This window comes from Littorina saxatilis, linkage group LG12 (assembly GCF_037325665.1).
Source record: "Littorina saxatilis isolate snail1 linkage group LG12, US_GU_Lsax_2.0, whole genome shotgun sequence".
NCBI lineage: Eukaryota > Metazoa > Mollusca > Gastropoda > Littorinimorpha > Littorinidae > Littorina > Littorina saxatilis.
The window spans coordinates 15,883,247-15,902,333 of record NC_090256.1 but is presented as its reverse complement, the minus strand read 5'-3'; the positions used below and the strand labels follow the sequence as shown (position 1 = coordinate 15,902,333).

General features: G+C 43.2%; 1 protein-coding gene and 2 non-coding genes across 3 annotated transcripts; 1 reads left to right on the top strand and 2 right to left on the bottom strand.

The window, feature by feature from the left end:
- Window positions 1-2,723: 2,723 nt before the first annotated feature.
- LOC138981346 (insulin-like growth factor-binding protein-related protein 1) lies at window positions 2,724-17,575 on the top strand. The gene is made up of 5 exons (XM_070354232.1): window positions 2,724-3,212; window positions 6,689-6,888; window positions 9,797-9,940; window positions 10,421-10,615; window positions 15,645-17,575. The coding sequence occupies exons 1-4, from the start codon at window positions 3,019-3,021 to the stop codon at window positions 10,594-10,596; spliced, it is 714 nt and encodes a 237-aa protein (XP_070210333.1). The 5' UTR covers window positions 2,724-3,018; the 3' UTR covers window positions 10,597-10,615; window positions 15,645-17,575.
- Window positions 12,944-13,015, bottom strand: Trnam-cau (transfer RNA methionine (anticodon CAU)). The gene has a single exon. It is a non-coding gene; the product is annotated as a tRNA-Met (tRNA).
- On the bottom strand, window positions 14,507-14,578 carry Trnam-cau (transfer RNA methionine (anticodon CAU)). The gene has a single exon. It is a non-coding gene; the product is annotated as a tRNA-Met (tRNA).
- Window positions 17,576-19,087: the final 1,512 nt, after the last annotated feature.

Below are 19,087 nucleotides of genomic sequence, written 5' to 3'. Positions count from 1 at the left end.
AGACATTTATCAACAAAATGAAAAAAAAGTATGGGGATATCATACCCAGGAACTCTCATGTCAAATTTCATAAAGATCGGTCCAGTAGTTTGGTCTGAATCGCTCTACACACACACACACGCACAGACACACAGACACACACACCACGACCCTCGTCTCGATTCCCCCCTCTATGTTAAAACATTTAGTCATAACTTGACTAAATGTAAAAATGGAAAATTTTCTTTATACCTATGATACATTTGAATCAAGTTACTGGTCCAGAGACCGGAGCAATAAATACTACCCAAACGTCATAATTACTTTACTGTCCAAGCGTATTTTATTTTTTTTAAATATTTTTTACTAAGAACATAGTTTATTAAAAAAAAAATAAAGACAAGCTATTTCTGACCACATGCACTATCATTGTAAATGGTGACACCGACTGTCAGTGCTGTTCAGTGCTGCAGCCATCGTGTGCAATAGGAAGTCCTTGTACGTCGACACCGTCCATTAGCTAAAAGTGGGGAAACATGCCGCAAAAGCAGTAACTTCTTTCGGGAATATTGTTATTGGGGCCTTTTTACACACGAATGTCCCTAACTGAAACAACTTGACTTGACCCGGCCTCAAAAGTGTTTTGAAATTTATATCTACAGGGCTTTACTGCTGATCATCGAGGTGCTGATCCGAGTCGCGTGAAGCGACTTGGGGGCACGGGTGACCGTCGTCTATGTTAGCGGCATTTTTTTTAGCATTAGAGAATTTTCAAACTTTTAATATGTTTCGCCCACAGAAACACTACTACAAGAAACATAATTATTAGCAGGGCCGTCAGGTGACTCTGTCGTGACTCAGGTGAAATACAAGCCGCCCGTCATAATTATACGTCACCGTCATGCAGCTTGAAAACACACACAAATATACAGTACGACTACACCACGACGGGCACCCATCGTCCCGTATCGGTGAACGATAAAGCGATACAAAAACATAAATATTGAAAAATAAAACACACACACTTTTTGGCGGACATTTTCAAAAACAACTGGTCGCGTGTTATGGATATTGGGTAAGTGGTAAAACTTCATTACCCTATTTTCACTTCCCTTCACTAATACATGAATTACGAATGCGTGTGACAGTGCCAGTGCACTCTACTGAGTCTCTCAGTGTCAAGTAATTCTCCACTCATAACTCTGACGGTGCAAGACCGTGATACATTTTTCCCATTCATTTATACAGTGCAGTGAGTGGACTTTGAATGATTAAACCAAAAGTCCGCAATGTGGAAACCACTTCCCAGGCTGGTTCCGCAGTCGGTGCAGAAAGGTAAAACTTTCAAACCGGTGTTGCTATTTCAGTCACTGAGTGTCAATTTGAAGAAAAAGGAAATACCAGCCACATGACAATGCCAGGCCATGTCGCGTCACAGTCCAACAGCTGACATTTTCAGTGTGAGGCCGGTCAGATTCGACCGGGCCACGGTATATTCGACCGGTTTATCGTCGCTGCACCAAGTTCTTTTTGTCCAAACTGATGTAGCAAGCTCAGTCCAAGACACTGATATTTTCAGTTTGTGAAAAAGAAAAATCAAAACTTGACTAAATATAAAAAGTTGCTCGCGGTAATGCTGTTACTTTGTCAGGGTTTTTTTTCTACACCTTTTACGTTTTGATGATGGGTAATTTTGGGAATAAGCGGATGATCATGGTGGCGAGGCATACACGTGTAGCGCACACAAACACAAACACACACACACGAACACGAACACACACACACACACACACACACACTAACACTCAGTTTCACTGACACACACACTGACACACACACACACACACACACACACTGTTTGTGTGTGTGTGTGTGTGTGTGTTTTTTTGGGGGAGGGGGGCTTACACTGAAGCCATGACACATGACATGCCTGCAGAAATTGCTATGAAAAGTGGAAGGAAAAATACAACTGATTCCGCGGCGTGTACCTGCTGATACTGCTAGTGCCGGGTTATCTGTCTCAGATTAGGACACCGTTACACCGTCACATCGTTACACCGTCACCGTCGTGGAACGTATCTCCGCGGTGAGTAACCATTATCATTATGCCATAATAAGATTGCGTCGTAAGGCAGCTCTTTTCTCTCCCAACCCCCCTCCCCCTTCTTCACTCTGACTGATATACATATATATATTCGCCTCCAACTGTACACAGCTATGACCAGCGCAACAACCCAGTGCATTCACCTCCAGCAGTCTATAGCTAGTCACGGCACGCCACACCTATTTAACACTGAGTCTCAACATGCGCGCTGCACAAAGGGTGTCGGCATGCTCCAGTCTTTCCTTTTTCGTCTCATTAGACTCATATCTCCATCTTCAACCCTACCTAACTTGGACCAGCGCAAATACTTAGAGAGCGCAACTAGTACCTGGCATCATGCAGGACAGTGACAGTGAGTAGCACCCTGAGCGCTGCCCGGAGAGTGTGAGCTTGCCTATCTCAGCGTCCATCTCCAGGTCTGATATCTCCACCACCAACCAACCCAGCCAACCTGGCAACACTATGGCCAGCGCAAAGACTCGCACCCCTCCCACAGTACCTAGCATCACGCACGAAACGGAAAGTGAGTACCATCATAATTATGCACTGCACGCGTAGGTGTAAGGAATGCCAAGAGTGAACACACGGTAGGCAGCAGGGCAGTGTGTGTGCCGTTTCCTCTCCAAGCACCGCCTGCCGTGAGTCTGTGAGTTTGACGGTGTGTGCGTGTGCTGGGTGTGTGCTGGCATCCGCCGTCTGCTAATCCCTTCTTCCTCCTCTGCACTATCTGTGTACACGTCACACTGGGTGCAAGAAACTCCACAAAGTTCTGACGGACCCAACTTCTCGCGGAAACTTTTCGTGTTAGGAGAGGAGAGAGAAGATAGAAGACATTTCCTTCTTCTTGTTCCTCTGGCTTGAAGCGGCATCGAGTGTGGGTTGACTCAGGATTATTTTACCTCAGTGATAAGTTGTGAGAAGAAACCGAGTTCGCGATGAAGTTGGAGTGTGCGCTAGGTGTCATGGCGGCCGTGCTGGCTGTAGCAATGGCGGCCAAAAAGTGTCCGGTCTGCGATCCCGAGGCGTGCCCGGCGCTGAACGGAGCCAACTGTCTGGCGGGCACCACCAAGGATGACTGTGGATGCTGCGACATCTGTGCCAGGCTGGAGGGACGACCCTGCAACATCGAGTAAGATACGGGGAGTGAGGGGGGGGGGGGGTGTTCAAGTGTACTGTCCCAAATTCAAGAATTCCAGACAGAGCCGTGACTGAGTGTGTTGAAATTGAGACAAAACCGTGAAGAAAGACGATAATTTTGACTTTGAAATCAGTTTGGGACACTACTCTTGAACTTTATCAAAGGATGGCATTATAGAGGTTCGGGTAAAGGTGGCTTACAGGTGATAGTGTGCCAGAATGACCTACTTTTCTTTCCTTGTTCAGACTGTTTTTCTCCGAGAAAGAAACTGAACGATGAAGTTACTACACTTATGATATTCAGAGAAAATAGCTGATTTGAAGAAAGTGACTCATATATAATGCCCTTGTTGTCAGTTGATGAAGTGTGTGTGTTGAGATGAGAGCGAACAGCGCGGCCCCACCCTGTCCCGTCAGTAGGTCACGGCGCTGGCTGTGGCACTGTCAGGGTGTACGTGCTCATCACTGCGGGCCGATACGATGTATATTTCTTTCCATCTGTACATGTATGTAGATCGTCTTGTAATCACCACGGATCCCTTTTTGCTGTTTAGTGTCTGGGATCAGAGCAACCTTCCACTTGTCACACTGAAAGCAAACATAGATAGTTCCACAGCCTGCCGGCTTTCAGGCTGTGCAGAGTGGCTTTTTTTGCTGATTTAATTTTTTTTAAAGCATGTTTTATTCACTTTAGGTTATAAAGAATCGTTTCACACAACAACAAAAAACCAACAGAAACTTATAGAACGATAACAAGCAAAATGCTCATGGACACGTTCATCTTTCCAGTAACTGACACCTTTGGCTTTGACACGGAATCTGCAAAATCGTGTTATAAAAATTCTCTCTGCTCACAGAACGCAGCCAGGCCGTGTATTTTCGGTGTGTGTTCAAGAAGACATCTGCTCTTACACGGTGTGAAAGTCTGGCCGTGTGTGGCCGTGTGTGGTCGTGTGTGGCCGTGTGTGGTCGTGTACATAAACTAATGAAGGCTTTCCTGTGAAGACATGCAGGAAGTCAGAGCTGTCAGTGATGAAGTTCAGTGTTCCTGGGGGAGGGGGGGGGGGGGGGGTTAGTCCGTTAGTCGGCCCTGTCCTATTACATTGAGTCAAGTTTTGACTAAATGTTTTAACATAGAGGGGGAATCGAGACGAGGGTCGTGGTGTGTGTGTGTGTGTGTGTGTGTGTGTGTGTGTGTGTGTAGAGCAATTTAGAGTAAACTACTAGACCGATCTTCATAAACCTTTACATGAGAGTTCCTGGGGATGATATCCCCAGACGTTTTTTTCATTTTTTCGATAGATGTCTCTGATGACGTCATATCCCGTTTTCTGTGATAGTTGAGGCGACACTGTCACACTCTCATTTTTCTTAATTGATTAATTGAAATTTTTTCCCAAGCAATCTTTCACGAAGGCCGGACTTTGGTATTGCATTTCAGCTTTGAGGCTTAGAAATTACTTAATGAGTTTGGTCATAACAAATCTGAAAATTGTAATTAAAATTATTTTTTTTATAACACGATCCAAAAACAATGGTATCTTATTCTTCATCATTTTCTGATTCCAAAAACATATAAATATGTTACATTCAGATAAAAATACAAGCTCTGAAAATTAAAAGCGCTTAGAACTGTACCCACGGAATACGCGCTATATAAGCTTCATATTGATTGATTGATTGATTAAAATTAAATTTCCGAAATCGATTTAAAAACAATCTCATTTTATTCCTTGTCGGTTTCTGATACCAAAAACATTATATATGATATGTTTGGATTACAAACAAGCTCAGAAAGTTAAAAAGAATAGAGATACAGAAAAGCATGCTATCCTTCTCAGCGCAACCTCTGCCGCGCTATTCGCGCCGGATCTGGCTTGTCAATTTCACTGCCATTGCCACGAGCGGTGGACTGACGATGCTACGAGTATACACTTGGTGAACAAATGCAGTGCGTTCAGTTTCATTCTGTGAGTTGTGTGAGTTCGACAGCTTGACTAAATGTTGTATTTTCGCCTTACGCGACTTGTTTCTTCTTCTAAAGAATTAGATCGAACCAGAGTTTTCAGAAACTGGCTGAAAATTTCCCCCAAAGATTTGTCATGAAGATGGCAAGTTGCATTCCGAATGGTAGGCAAACCGAATGACAAAAACCGGAGCTTTAGCCTTTACGGCGATGAAAAACGAGACGCGAGACAGAGGCCTTGTGATGCTGTAGATGAACACGGCCAGCGATCCGCAGGGCACCACAGTCATTACACGTTGTAGTGTGAGTTTAGATAGAGCGGACAGCGTCAGATAAACTCTATTTAAACGAGACAGATTAGCCGCGGGTGGAGGAGGAGGATGTTAGATACTTGAGGTAGACCTAAAGGGATCAGTGTTGGCAGGTAGGGAAGAGAGGGTAGTAAAGCAGGATATCAACACTTAGGCCCGTAATTAGAAAGAGAGGGGAGAGGAGGACTTGTGAAAGTCAAGGAGAAGAGCCCAGCCACAATGTCCATGTTGCCGGGGGGCTTGCACGTGTGATGCATCAGCGGGGGTCTATAAGAACGGGAGATCAAAACACATTGTGGTCAGTCCTTACCAGCGCGGCGCAGCGGGCATATGCCAACTATTTCTTACCCCCCATCCACCCCCGGCATCCACCGTTGTATTTTGTTAGCAATTCGTTGCATGATGTTTTTAATTTTGATGCAAATGCATGCCTGTTTGTGCCTTCACTTGAAGTGAGGTTGTGCATGAAGCGACTCGAACCTTGTTATGTAATCATTATTCACGGTGTTAAATTTTTGAGTGAGGGCTCCTTGTGTTTGTTGTTAGTGTAACCAAATGTTTGTTGTTTTTTGTTGTGGACTTATCACTGCACAATGATATCTCTCATTGTCAGATGGTATTCTCTTGAATAAACTGCCCTCGTTATTTGCCCAAAATCAATACATGACTTGGCTACGTGTGATGTATGTGCGCACGAGAGTGATTGCGTGTGTGTCAGGTGTATGTGAGTGTGTGCGCGCGCGCAGGTGTGTGAGTATAACTGTAAGTAATAAGAGGGAGAGAAAGAGGAGTGTCATTTCTTTGGGATTATCGTGTGCTCTTGATTTGCGCCGGGGGGGGGGGGGGGGGGGGGCGATAAGTGAGTAGTTTAAATGTAAACACAGCTGACAGCAGGGGATACGGCAAGATAATTGTGTGTGTGTGTGTGTGTGTGTTTGTGCGGGGTTGGGGGTTGGTAGGATTGGAGGGGGTCGGGTTAGGGATAGGGGTGGGTGCAGGTTGGGTGAGGAGGTTGTGTGAGTGTGTGTGTGTGTGTGAGGGGATGGTAGGATTGAGGGAGGTGAAGAGGTTGTGTGTGTGTGTGTGTGTGTGTGTGTGTGTGTGTGTGTGTGTGTGTGTGTGTGTGATAAATTAAACGTTCCAAGAATTTATCATTCTTGTTTCAATTCTGTATCTCCCCGCTGTGTTCAGTGCCAACGACCAGTGTGGCGACGGACTGGAGTGCCGGGAGTCGGAGAGCACGGGCGCCATCTGTCTGTGCAAGTTCCAGGAGATCCTGTGCGGCAGCGACAACAAGACGTACAGCAACCTGTGTCAGCTAATGGCCACGGCGGTCAGGGAACAGCGCACCAACACGCTCAACGTCAAGTCCGTCGGACCCTGCGAGCCCGGTGAGACTTGGGGTCATTAGGCGAAACAAAAATATATGTTGGTTTAGGGCAACCCGACCGACCCTATTTTTTCCCGCCGACCATTTCTCAAAAAACACACCAAAAAAACAACATCCTCTGGCACATTTTGCGAACCATACCGAGACTAAAAGAAAAAATTAAAAATTAAAAATAAACCGACCTACCGACCCTATTTTGGGTCATGTAACCCAAAACCAACATATATTTTTTGTTTGGCCTTATAGACAATGTTTAAATAAAACTTTGTCAACTTTAATGGGTTGTGGAAGGGTTGCTGCCATATTCGTAGCGTTCATTAATTAATTCATATTGTTTACATGTGCCAATAATGTTATAAAACTGTACCTAAGGGGATATAATAACGATTGCCTGTAGCTTTCGAACACAGAAAAAATTATTTCAGAATTGCAAAGTGGTGTTGATAGTGTCGAATGTAAACAGAACAGTCTCAAAGTGGATGTTTTCCGGAAATTGCGCTGGCGGAAATATACGATCTCTCACAGCACATATTCGCAAGAATAAGGCCACAGACTTCAGCTGACAAGCTACAAGTACATCTAATTTTCTAATAGGCATATGTACTCACGTGTCCAGCAAAACTTTGGCGAGTTCAGTATCCCCTTTGTACTTGGTTCTCAATTTGAAGCGATGGGCCTCTGACGCAAAAAATCTTTCTTTCAGCGCGACCCAGCGCTGGTGATGAAGCAAGGAGTCCACTTTCTCTTCTCAGCAGATTTAGTGGCCTTGACATCTTTAGAAAATTAGACGGGTTTACTTCTATCTTTTTTGTCATTGTACGCAACCGCGCTTTGACTGTCTCCGACGCCATCTTTGGTTTACGAAACGTCACGAAGTGACGTCAACGGTCTAAAAATAGCCCAAGTCCCGGAGAACTGTTGCTAAACAATTCAGTAAAGAATTAATTATTTCTCGTAATTGGTAAGGACTTCAAACCTAAAACTTTGCAGGAAGCTTAATTTATACATCCCCGCAACGATGGGAAAAGCCGTGGAAGTAATGACACTAACGAAATAGGACTATGTCAGCCTTTAAGGCCGTCCTTAATGGAGCCCCAAGTGTTTTTCATCAAGTTGTGTTACCCAACACTCAGTGCTAAAGCTCTGTGCTGCCAGCTTCGCAAAGCAAACTTCGCCCCATTAATGTGAGGCCAAAAAGAAAAACAAGGGAACGTAATTCTTCCACAATCCATAAAAACCGACAGAGTTATTTCCGGAATTCCTCTATTGCTACTGCGTGATTAATTATAAAGTTAAACATATATTAAAACAAGTCGCGTAAGGCGAAAATACAACATTTAGTCAAGCTGTCGTACTCACAGAATGAAACTGAACGCACTGCATTTTTTCAGCAAGACCGTATACTCGTAGCATCGTCAGTCCACCGCTCATGGCAAAGGCAGTGAAATTGACAATCCAGAAGAGCGGGGTAGTCGTTCCTCTGAGAAGGATAGCACGCTTTTCTTTATTTCTATTCTTTTTAACTTTCTGAGCTTGTTTCTAATCCAAACATATTATACCTATATGTTTTTTGGAATCAGGAACCGACAAGAAATAAGATGAAATTGTTTTTAAATCGATTTCAAAACATTAATTTTAATCATAATTTTTATATTTTTAATTTTCAGAGCTTATTTGTAATCCGAATATAACATATATATATATATATGTTTTTGGAATCAGAAAAGGATAAAGAATAAGATGAAATTATTTTTGAATCGTTTTATAAAAATATAATTTTAATTACAATTTTCAGATTTTTAATGACCAAAGTCATCAATTAACTTTTAAGCCTCCAAGCTGAAATGCAATACCAAAGTCCGGCCTTCGTCGAAGATTGTCTTGCCAAAATTTCAATCAATTTGATTGAAAAATGAGGGTGTGACAGTGCCGCCTCAACTTTTACAAAAAGCCGGATATGACGTCATCAAAGACATTTATAAAAAAAATGAAAAAAAAACTTCTGAGGATATCATACCCATGAACTCTCATGTATAATTTCATTAAGATCGGTTCAGTAGTTTACTCTGAATCGCTCTACACACACACACACAGACACACACACATACATCACGACCCTCGTCTCGATTCCCCCTCTATGTTAAAAAATTTAGTCAAAACTTGACTAAATGTAATTACTAGGAAGACCAGACAAAGTTCAACATTGAGAACAATGGCCTGTGTAGGTGTCAGGCCGGGTAAGTGTGGAATATGACAACAAAACAAGCTGGGTATCACTGCAAACAATTCTTGTTCCCTGTCAGACTACGATCTAAGTTTTCGGGAGGTTGATGCCCGTATGTGCAGATCGTATCTTCATTGTTCATTCACTGGCCGTTTAGATGATTCAGATACGAATTTGTCACACCGTTCCCTAGCAATATTACACACAAATGTTGCCAAAGCATTTAACACAAGCGGAACAAATTGCAAAAGGTTTCATTATTTCAGCAGTGGTCACCGTGTGCTTTTGTCGTTCACACACAATATATATGTCGTGCTCAATTGTGAAAAATGGTACGCGAAATGGGCAAACATGTTGATGATTCCGTGAATTAGAAACAACATGTTTACCTTGCAATGTTTCATGAGCGTATGGGTATTTTCCATTAGTACGTCCACTGTTTGGGTAGTCGCATTCAGTCTTCTGTCACGTGGGTGCAGCAAATTGTAATAAAACTGACTTCTCTCCCTTTTGTACGACTCCCGTATTTGTTTGTCCACTCTTAGATCTCTGGTATTGATGTGTCGGTTGAGCTAACACGGACGTAGCAAAAAAAGAGGTTCCTATCTGTAGCGAAAGAGGAGATGAACGTGATGTGTGTGTTACCACTGACTTACCAGGCTGCCCCTCTCTCTATGTTGGCCAGGTGCTACCATCGTGACGAAGCCGGAGTACGTGCGCAACCACACCGACAGCAACGTGGTGCTGCAGTGTGAGGCTATGGGTCTGCCTACCCCCTCAATGGCATGGGTCTTCACCAGGGCCGACAACCAGACATTCAACCTGCCAGGTAACCCACCCCCCCCCCCCCCCAACAAAACACATACACGCACGCACGCACGCACGCATACGCACGCATACACACACGCACGCACACACACACACGCACACACACAAACACGCACGCACACACAAACACGCACGCACACACACACAATGTTAGCTTCCATTGTTCACGAGAGAGAGAGAGAGAGAGAGAGAGAGAGAGAGAGAGAGAGAGAGAGAGAGAGAGAGAGAGAGAGAGAGAGACAGACATAGAAAGACAGAAGCGGAGAGACTCAGAGGGAGACACAGACAAAGACATACATACAGAGAGAGAGAGAGAGAGAGAGAGAGAGAGAGAGAGAGAGAGAGAGAGAGAGAGAGAGAGAGAGAGAGAGAGAGAGAGAGAGAGAGAGAGAGAGACCTTCATTCACCAAAGAAACTCGTTCAAAATTCACAGAATAGAATGTCGACCTAACTTCAACCTGTTTTCCCAAACACTGTACAGGTGACGACTGCAAGCTGGTGACGTCATCTCGGGGCGGGCCGGGCAAGTTCATGGTGACGTCATGGCTGCAGATCGAGGGGCTGCAGAAATTCCACGAGGGCGACTACACGTGTGTGGCCTTCAACCAGCACCACACCGACCGCTCCAAGGCCAGGATCAAGGTCGTCGAGCAGTAGAGTGTCTGCCGCGCGTGCTGTGAGTTTCTTTCTTTATTTGGTGTATTAACGTCGTTTTCAAGTCCACGAAGGTTATATCGCGACGGCGCGTGCTGTGAGTGAGAATGACGTTATCATCATCATCATCGTCGTCGTCGTCGTCTGTCATCATCATCCTAATTCTGAAGTTTTATGTGATGCATGTACTCCCTCTCTCTCTCTCTCTCTCTCTCTCTCTCTCTCTCTCTCTCTCTCTCTCTCTCTCTCTCTCTCGCTCTCTCTCTCTCTCTCTCTCTCTCTCTTTCGCACGCAGTTCAATATTTTTAAAAACAACTCGTGTAAATCTGGTACAACACAGCAAGCCATGTTGAGATCTCTCTCTCTCTCTCTCTCTCTCTCTCTCTCTCTCTCTCTCTCTCTCTCTCTCTCTCTCTCTCTCTCTCTCTCTCTCTCTCATACACACACGCACACACCGCACAAACCCACGCCCACACACACACATACCCCCCCATACACACACACCTACCAACACACACACACATACACACACACAATACAAACACACGCACACACACACGCGCGCGCGCCACCGGACACGGGTTATGATTATGGCACATTATGAAATATGGTCGATCATGGTCTAATACAAGCTGCAATGATCTTGTGCACACAGGGATAGAACTTGGTTCTATATGAACACTCCACCCCTTCCCTCCTGACTCCAACCATCAGTCCACCTCTTCCCTACACCCGGGACGCTCTACCCCAATGTAATGGCGGTAGTGTGGACTCTTTTTTTACATTTAGTCAAGTTTTGACTAAATGTTTTAACATAGAGGGGGAATCGAGACGAGGGTCGTGGTGTGTGTGTGTGTGTGTGTGTGTGTGTACGTGTGTGTGTGTGTGTGTGTGTGTGTGTCTGTCTGTGCGTGTGTGTGTGTAGAGCGATTCAGAGTAAACTACTGGACCGAACTTTATGAAATTTTACATGAGAGTTCCTGCGTATGATATCCCCAGACGTTTTTTACTTTTATTTTATTCTTCATCATGTTCTGATTCCAAAAACATATAAATATGTTATATTCGGATTAAAAACAAGCTCTGAAAATTAAAAATATAAAAATTATGATTAAAATTAAATTTCCTAAATCGTTTTAAAAACTATTTCATCGTATTCCTTGTCGGTTCCTGATTCCAAAAACATATAGATATGATATGTTTGGATTAAAAACACGCTCAGAAAGTTAAAACGAAGAGAGGTACAGTAAAGCGTGCTATGAAGCACAGCGCAACCGCTACCGCACCAAACAGGCTCGTCGAGTCACTTTCACTGCCTTTTGCACTTGCGGCGGACTACGTTCAGTTTCATTCTGTGAGTTCCACAGCTTGACTAAATGTAGTAATTTCGCCTTACGCGACTTGTTTTTTAATACTAAAATAACTGTTCTCGGAAACAGTCGTCTTGTTTTGTTGATGCACCTTGCAGACTTCAGCTGACGGGATGGGGTTGTACGCGTAGCTGTTAAGTTGAGAGCCTTGAGTTAGGTAGTAGCTGTGCGCTGGTCGCCGGCTAGCTTTGTGCGATCGCCGCTTGTTGCGACAGAAATCGCTCTCATCTAAACTGTATTTGATTTGTTCTGTTCCCATTGCGACTCATGCAGCAGAGTGGCGCAGTGGAAGCGTGCTGGGCCCATAACCCAGAGGTCCGTGTGTCGAAACCACGCTCTGCTAAAAAATTGTTGGTTCTTGTTTTTATCTTGTTTGACCGTTTCGCTTGCCTTTTGAAGACGCCGAGTTTTGAAGTGTAGGCTGCATGAGTTGCTGTATCCTGATTGTGCCAAGCTGAAGCCCCACACAGGGACACAGATAAAGTACCACCTTCATGGTCTATTTCATACAAATCAAAACCCCCCGCGGGTTAGGGGGAGTCCTATATTGGTTGGGACGAGAAAGAATTTACCCGATGCTACCCAGCATGTCGTAAGAGGCGACTAACGGTTCTGTTTCTCCTTTTACCCTTGTTAAGTGTTTCCTGTATAGAATATAGTCAATGTTTGTAAAGATTTTAGTCAAGCAGTATGTAAGAAATGTTAAGTCCTTTGTACTGGAAACTTGCATTCTCCCAGTAAGGTCATATATTGTACTACGTTGCAAGCCCCTGGAGCAATTTTTTGATTAGTGCTTTTGTGAACAAGAAACAATTAACAAGTGGCTCTAGATATCCTATCTCCCCCCTTTCCCCGTCGCGATATAACCTTGAATGGTTGAAAACGACGTTAAACACCAAATAAATAAAGAAAGAAAGAATACAAATCAAACAATTATAAAAAATAAAAATAAACTACAAATAATAAAGAAAAAAAAATGTTAGCAGAGCGTGGTTTCGATCCACGGACCTCTGGGTTATGGGCCCAGCACGCTTCCACTGCGCCACTCTGCTCCTTGTGAGCAATGGTTGAATGTTAACACTAAAAAGTGCAACAGCTCGGAGCGATCAATTTCTGATGCAATCGACCAGCAAGAGATCAGGGGGAATAATCGCCGCATTTGCCGTTGTGAGTTTGTCGGAGTATTCTCCCTTGCCTTGAAACGGGACCAGCAAACTGTCTTATGATCAATAGTGTCAATACATTCGTTGGAAAAATAATGTCACTGATATGTGTCCGATGTACTTTTTTTCTTTCCTTTTTTGGAGGGATAAAATAGTTTTAGTTTGGAAAGAATCCCATCCGAGCAGTCAGTCACTCTATCCGACCAAGAGACAGAAACTGAGCCCACATGACGACCCGGGCTGGCCGAAGCTCTGCGACCGAGACAGTGTTGTCTCAGTGGTCTTGGTGACGGACAGGGCCCATATGAAACACAATTTAATTATTTCTGGGCACTTTTTAAATCAAATACTGCGTGTGTACTTATTTTCGGATTTAGGAAATAATAAGGAAGACAATAGAATAATTGTAAACCGGTGTAACACGAAATTTTTACTCCACGAAAAATTTACTCCGGAGTAAAAATTTCGTACGAAATTCTTACTCCGAGTACACTTTTCGTACGAGAAAAGAACTCCCCAAGGCACGAAAATATGACTCCCTCCACGAAATTTTTACTGCCCATTTTTTTTTACTTCCAGTAAAAATCTCGTACGCGAAAATGGGATGCGCGGGCGAAGGGATAATGCCAATAAGTGATCTCGCGCAAACGAATGTCGCGCTACCCTCCCTCCACCCCTTCCACCACCAAGACTAACAGGGGACAAGGGAGTATAAATTTCGTACACCTGACATGGGAAGTTAAATTGCTCGTGTTAGGGTGAAGTAATTTATTCGTTTTTTATTCGTCTGGGGAGTAACATTTTTGTACGAAATGTTTACTCGGAACTCACCTGTCGTGGGGAGTAATTTTCTCGTGTAATGGGGGAGTGTTTTTTTCGTAAAGGGAGTAACATTTTCGTACGAAATTTTTACTCCGGAGTAAAAATCTCGTGGGAGTAATTTTCTCGTGTTACACCGGGTTTGGCATTTTTTCTTTCAAGCCAAATTCTAATTGAGAAATTAGTACATTTTTGACTCACCTGAGGAATCAGTGAGTCTTAGGATTCATATGTGTCCGTCCGTATGTCCGGCAATTGCACTGTTTCTGACCAAGACAAGTAAATAGAGTGAAAACTTGCGGCCAAGAAATAGCTGACACACAAGCTAAACGTAGTTAGCATAAACGGGTTTTATTGCTTTTTTTACAGAGGGGAAAAGAAGTTATTCTGTTTTGATTTTATGGAACAATTCTGTCTATTTTGAGTATAGCTTCATTATTCTATATCTTGTTTATTTTTTAGTCTAAACATTTGGAATGTTAGCAGTCGATCTGTGTTTAGTTCTGGAAACTTAAGATATTAAACAAATGATAAAAGAAAGAAAGAAAAGTGGAAAAACATTAGCAGAGCGTGGTTTCGATCCACGGACCTCTGGGTTATGGGCCCAGCACGCTTCCACTGCGCCACTCTGCTGCTTGTGAAGTGGATGACTATTTTGGCATTATTACCGAGCACACCTGAGCAATTTCTGACGCAATCAAAGAGCGCACAGGTGTGAAACTGCCAGAGGCGTGATCAGTTCAGCGAGTCACAAACAGGGGAGGGAACTATAGTACAGTTTTACTTTCCCAAAGACCGCTGTACTTTACGCCCCTTCATCTGTGTTTACCAACGTCAAAAGTGAGAAAAAAAAAGCACACAAAAAAACACGGGAAAGGTCCATAATATGGACCGGCTTCTAAACATAGTAGACCCGCGGTTGTAAAAGTGGACCACCTCCTATCCTGACAAACTTCGGGCAGTAGAGCGATCAAAAAAATGACATTCGATACTCTTACCCTCTCTGGAAAGCTTCCACAAGTCAAAAGACCTGCGAACGCACAAACCACCAAACAGTTAGGCTGTTTACACTCTTTACACTTTAGCACACACTCTTTTTCATTCTTTCCATACCATCCTGAAGAAAGCAGTTATAACTTACATGCCGAAATATTGATTTAAACGTACCTAACCAGGTTACTACCAGTGTGTTTTCCTTTTATTTAAACTCTTTTGCAGTATATGACAGCTAGGACAATGTAACAAGTATGCTACTGTCCTACGGTAGCATAGGCTACTTTGTTAGCAGTGTTGGCCCCGTCTAGCTAGCGAAAACAAAAAATAATAGCAACATCTCAAATAAGTGTTAGTCCCTAATATTCACCTCCTTCAACAAACAGAAGACAACTAAAGATAAAGACGCATTGAGAAGCTTTAGGAAAATAACCTATAACTATATATAGCCCTCAAGCTTTCCCACAAAATATCAGTCTCCTTTACACAAAAGTTGATAATATCGTTTCTTTTTCTCTGTTTTTGATAAGTTTCTTTTTTCTTTGGTGGTGGTTGTGGTGTGTGTGTGTGTGTGTGTGTGTGTGTGTGTGTGTGTGTGTGTGTGTGTGTGTGTGTGTGTGTTGTTGTGTGTGTGTGTCGCGTGCACGCATGATTGCATCTGGCGATGTTGATGACAATGATCAGTGAAGATGATGTTGTCTTTCAGTGACGTCGGCGCACCAAGGGGATCACTACACAGTGTGTCAAGATCATGTCAATCAAACTGACAGACAACTCCCTAAGCCACGCCCCCTCAAGGACATCGGAGGACCCACTATGCATAATCACAACTGTCCACTAGTTGATGCTTTTACAAAACTGACCGTCACGCGACAAGAGTTTCGGCGAATGGCAGTCATTTATATAAATCGGAAAGAATCAAATCACAGCTTTCTAAAACTGTTTCATGTCCAAGCTTCTGATATCTCAGTTGTGATCGTTTTTTTGTCTCTGATTTCAAATGGTGCTTTATTGTACTGGAAATTCGTCCATGTCTATTTGTGGTCACCAGTCAATTTGATATCTTGTGGCTTTGTTAATTGTACCCGCACGTTTTACGCCATAACTGAAGGTGTTTCGTGTTGCTATGTTTTCACAGTGTACTAGCTGTACGTTTTTGTTGTACAGTAATTAATCACGTGTATAGTTACTGGTTTACGTGCGGCATAAATACCACAACAATGTACATAGCCAAATAAACACATTTAAAGAAAACGGTAAACATCGAGTGATGTGAACATGTAACAGATAGGAAATCATTAGAAAGAGAGTCACTTTGAAAATCAGTCAGACCCGCTGACATTTCTTTCGCCTTTTTTATGCTAGATTTTGTGCATTAAATTGTGGAGGTCACTTGTACATATTTCAGAATTTATTCATTTTTTGACAGATTGAGGGAGTGTTTTATTTTGTTAAGTATTTGTGGGTTTTATTTCAAACGAAGGGTGGTGTTTCAGTTATCTTGTCTATGCCTTTTGAGAACATCGTAGGTGCGTGTATGTTGTTTGGTTTTCAGCGTTTGTTTAATGAAATGTGCGTCCAGTTATTTCTTTATGCTGCCAACACTGCCTACAAACTTACATGTGATACCAGAATGAGGCTTCTAAGTCATTGAAAATGTGGGTGTGTTTCCTTCCCTCGTATCCATCCAAGATTTGTACAGTGTCTTGGTTTTGTGTTGTTATACTTTCCTGTATAACGTATTATAACCTAATTGTAGAAGCCTAGGGTCAATATCCATAGGGAATGCATACAGTCAATCCGCCAGTTGCCAAAACGATGTCCAATATTACTTCACTAACCAACGTGTGCCTTTCTCGTTTGTGTTTGCAAGCACAGTAGTTTGAGTTTTTTCTTCTTAAATGTTTTTGTCTTGTACATTATACTGCCCACAAAACGCAGGTTTCGTCCTGATCACAACGAAGTCAACGTCTTCCAATGACATCATCAAAGTAACGTCATTTGCCAGATTCAACGTCTTCCAATGACATCATCAAAGTAACGTCATTTGCCAGATTCAACGTCTTCCAATGACATCATCAAAGTAACGTCATTTGCCAGATTCAACGTCTTCCAATGACATCATCAAAGTAACGTCATTTGCCAGATTCAACTTCTTCCAATGACATCATCAAAGTATCGTCATTTGCGATATTCAATGTCTTCCAATGACATGATAGCGACGTAATTTGCGATATTCAATGTTCTACACCCCAATTAAAAAGTCTTCAAGGAAAAAGACCTATCTTGACTGAATATCCACGGCGGTGTGGAACTTGTAGACTCCCCAAGTAAACAACCCTTTGTTGTTTTCAGAATTCAAGTATGAGATTGTTTCCGTCTATTTCTCAGACATAAATCATTTAGGCCCTTCTGCACATTATGAAAATGAATCCACCTCTTGCGTCAATGAGGTCACTCAAGCAAAATAATACAATGTATTTTATTTCAGGGATAAAAGCCCGGGAAAATGGCCTGGCGTGCTTTGCATTGACAATCACAAAAACACGGTTATGCTATTTGTAGATGAGTGTATGCAATTATACGACTTTGTGTCATATCGGAAATGTTAGCGAATAAACATTTTGTCGTTTTTAACTCATCTGCGTTCTGTTATGGTGCGTGCGTGCTTGAATGTGCGCGCGCTCCTGTGTGTGTGTGTGTGTGTGTGTGTGTGTGTGTGTGTGTGTGTGTGTGTGTGTGTGTGTGTGACATACGTACAACCTGCCAGATAAATTCCCTCTCCCCCCTTCCTTAACACACACACACACACACACACACACGCACGCACGAACGCACGAACGCACACATACATACACACACACACACACACACACACACACACACAATTAGTTTCACCGTCCATTGTTCATGAGAGAGAGAGAGAGAGAGAGAGAGAGAGAGAGAGAGAGAGAGAGAGAGAGAGAGAGAGAGAGAGAGACGCCTTCATTCACCAAATAAACTCGTTCAAAATTCACAGAAAAGAATGTCCAACATCAACCCTAGACGACGATGATGATGACGTTATACTCACTCACAGCACGCGCGGCAGACACTCTACTGCTCGACGACCTTGATCCTGGCCTTGGAGCGGTCGGTGTGGTGCTGGTTGAAGGCCACACACGTGTAGTCGCCCTCGTGGAACTTCTGCAGCCCCTCGATCTGCAGCCATGACGTCACCATGAACTTGCCCGGCCCACCCCGAGATGAGGTCACTAGCTTGCAGTCGTCACCTGTACAGTGGTTGAGAAAACAGCTTCAACCAGCACCACACCGACCGCTCCAAGGCCAGGATCAAGGTCGTCGAGCAGTAGAGTGTCTTCCAGGAATGTAGGCTGGGAAAGACACACACACACACACACACACACACACACACACACACACACACATACAAAAAGAAGAAAAAAAAGTAATAATAATACATGTAATGAACAATAAAAGATGTTTGTCCATACATATACTGCCAGAGCCGTACAACGGCTATTTAGGCTGAAGGGGTCTATTTCGACCAAAAGAATGGTATTCCCTGTATATGGAGTTCCTGTGGGGGGATTCCGACCCTGCATACAGGAAATCCCACAGGGTGGAGTTCCAGTAGGAAAATACGATAGCGATCAATCTCGCGCCAAACGCGTGACTGCCGTAAACCGATTTGAGTTACCTTAGCGTTACTTCCCTTTCCAAAATGGCGGTTCCTCAGGAAAATCTGTCCGAATTCAAGCTAACATGCTTCGGCGAAAACGTCGTATAGTTCAAAAGGATTTGGTTAAGGAAACCTGTCTTCATCAAATTGTCTCTCGTAAGCTTGAAGTAACTTCATGACGACAAACGGAAGTGAAATGCGTATGGAACGTTTTGCAGTATGTCGTCACAAGTTATTACGAGTAATTTATTTTAGCTGCGTTTTCTTTCATTTATACTGAGCAACAAAAGAAACGCGAAAAAATTCTGCATTGTTTGCTTGACAAAATCTCAAACATTTATAGAGTTAGAATTATCAAACCACAAACGTTTGATGAAGGCATGTTTGACCTAGCGGTTGTGTGATTATTTTGATGCTGCGGTGACTGTTTTAACTTGCACACGGGACAAACAGGTTTAACGTTAAAC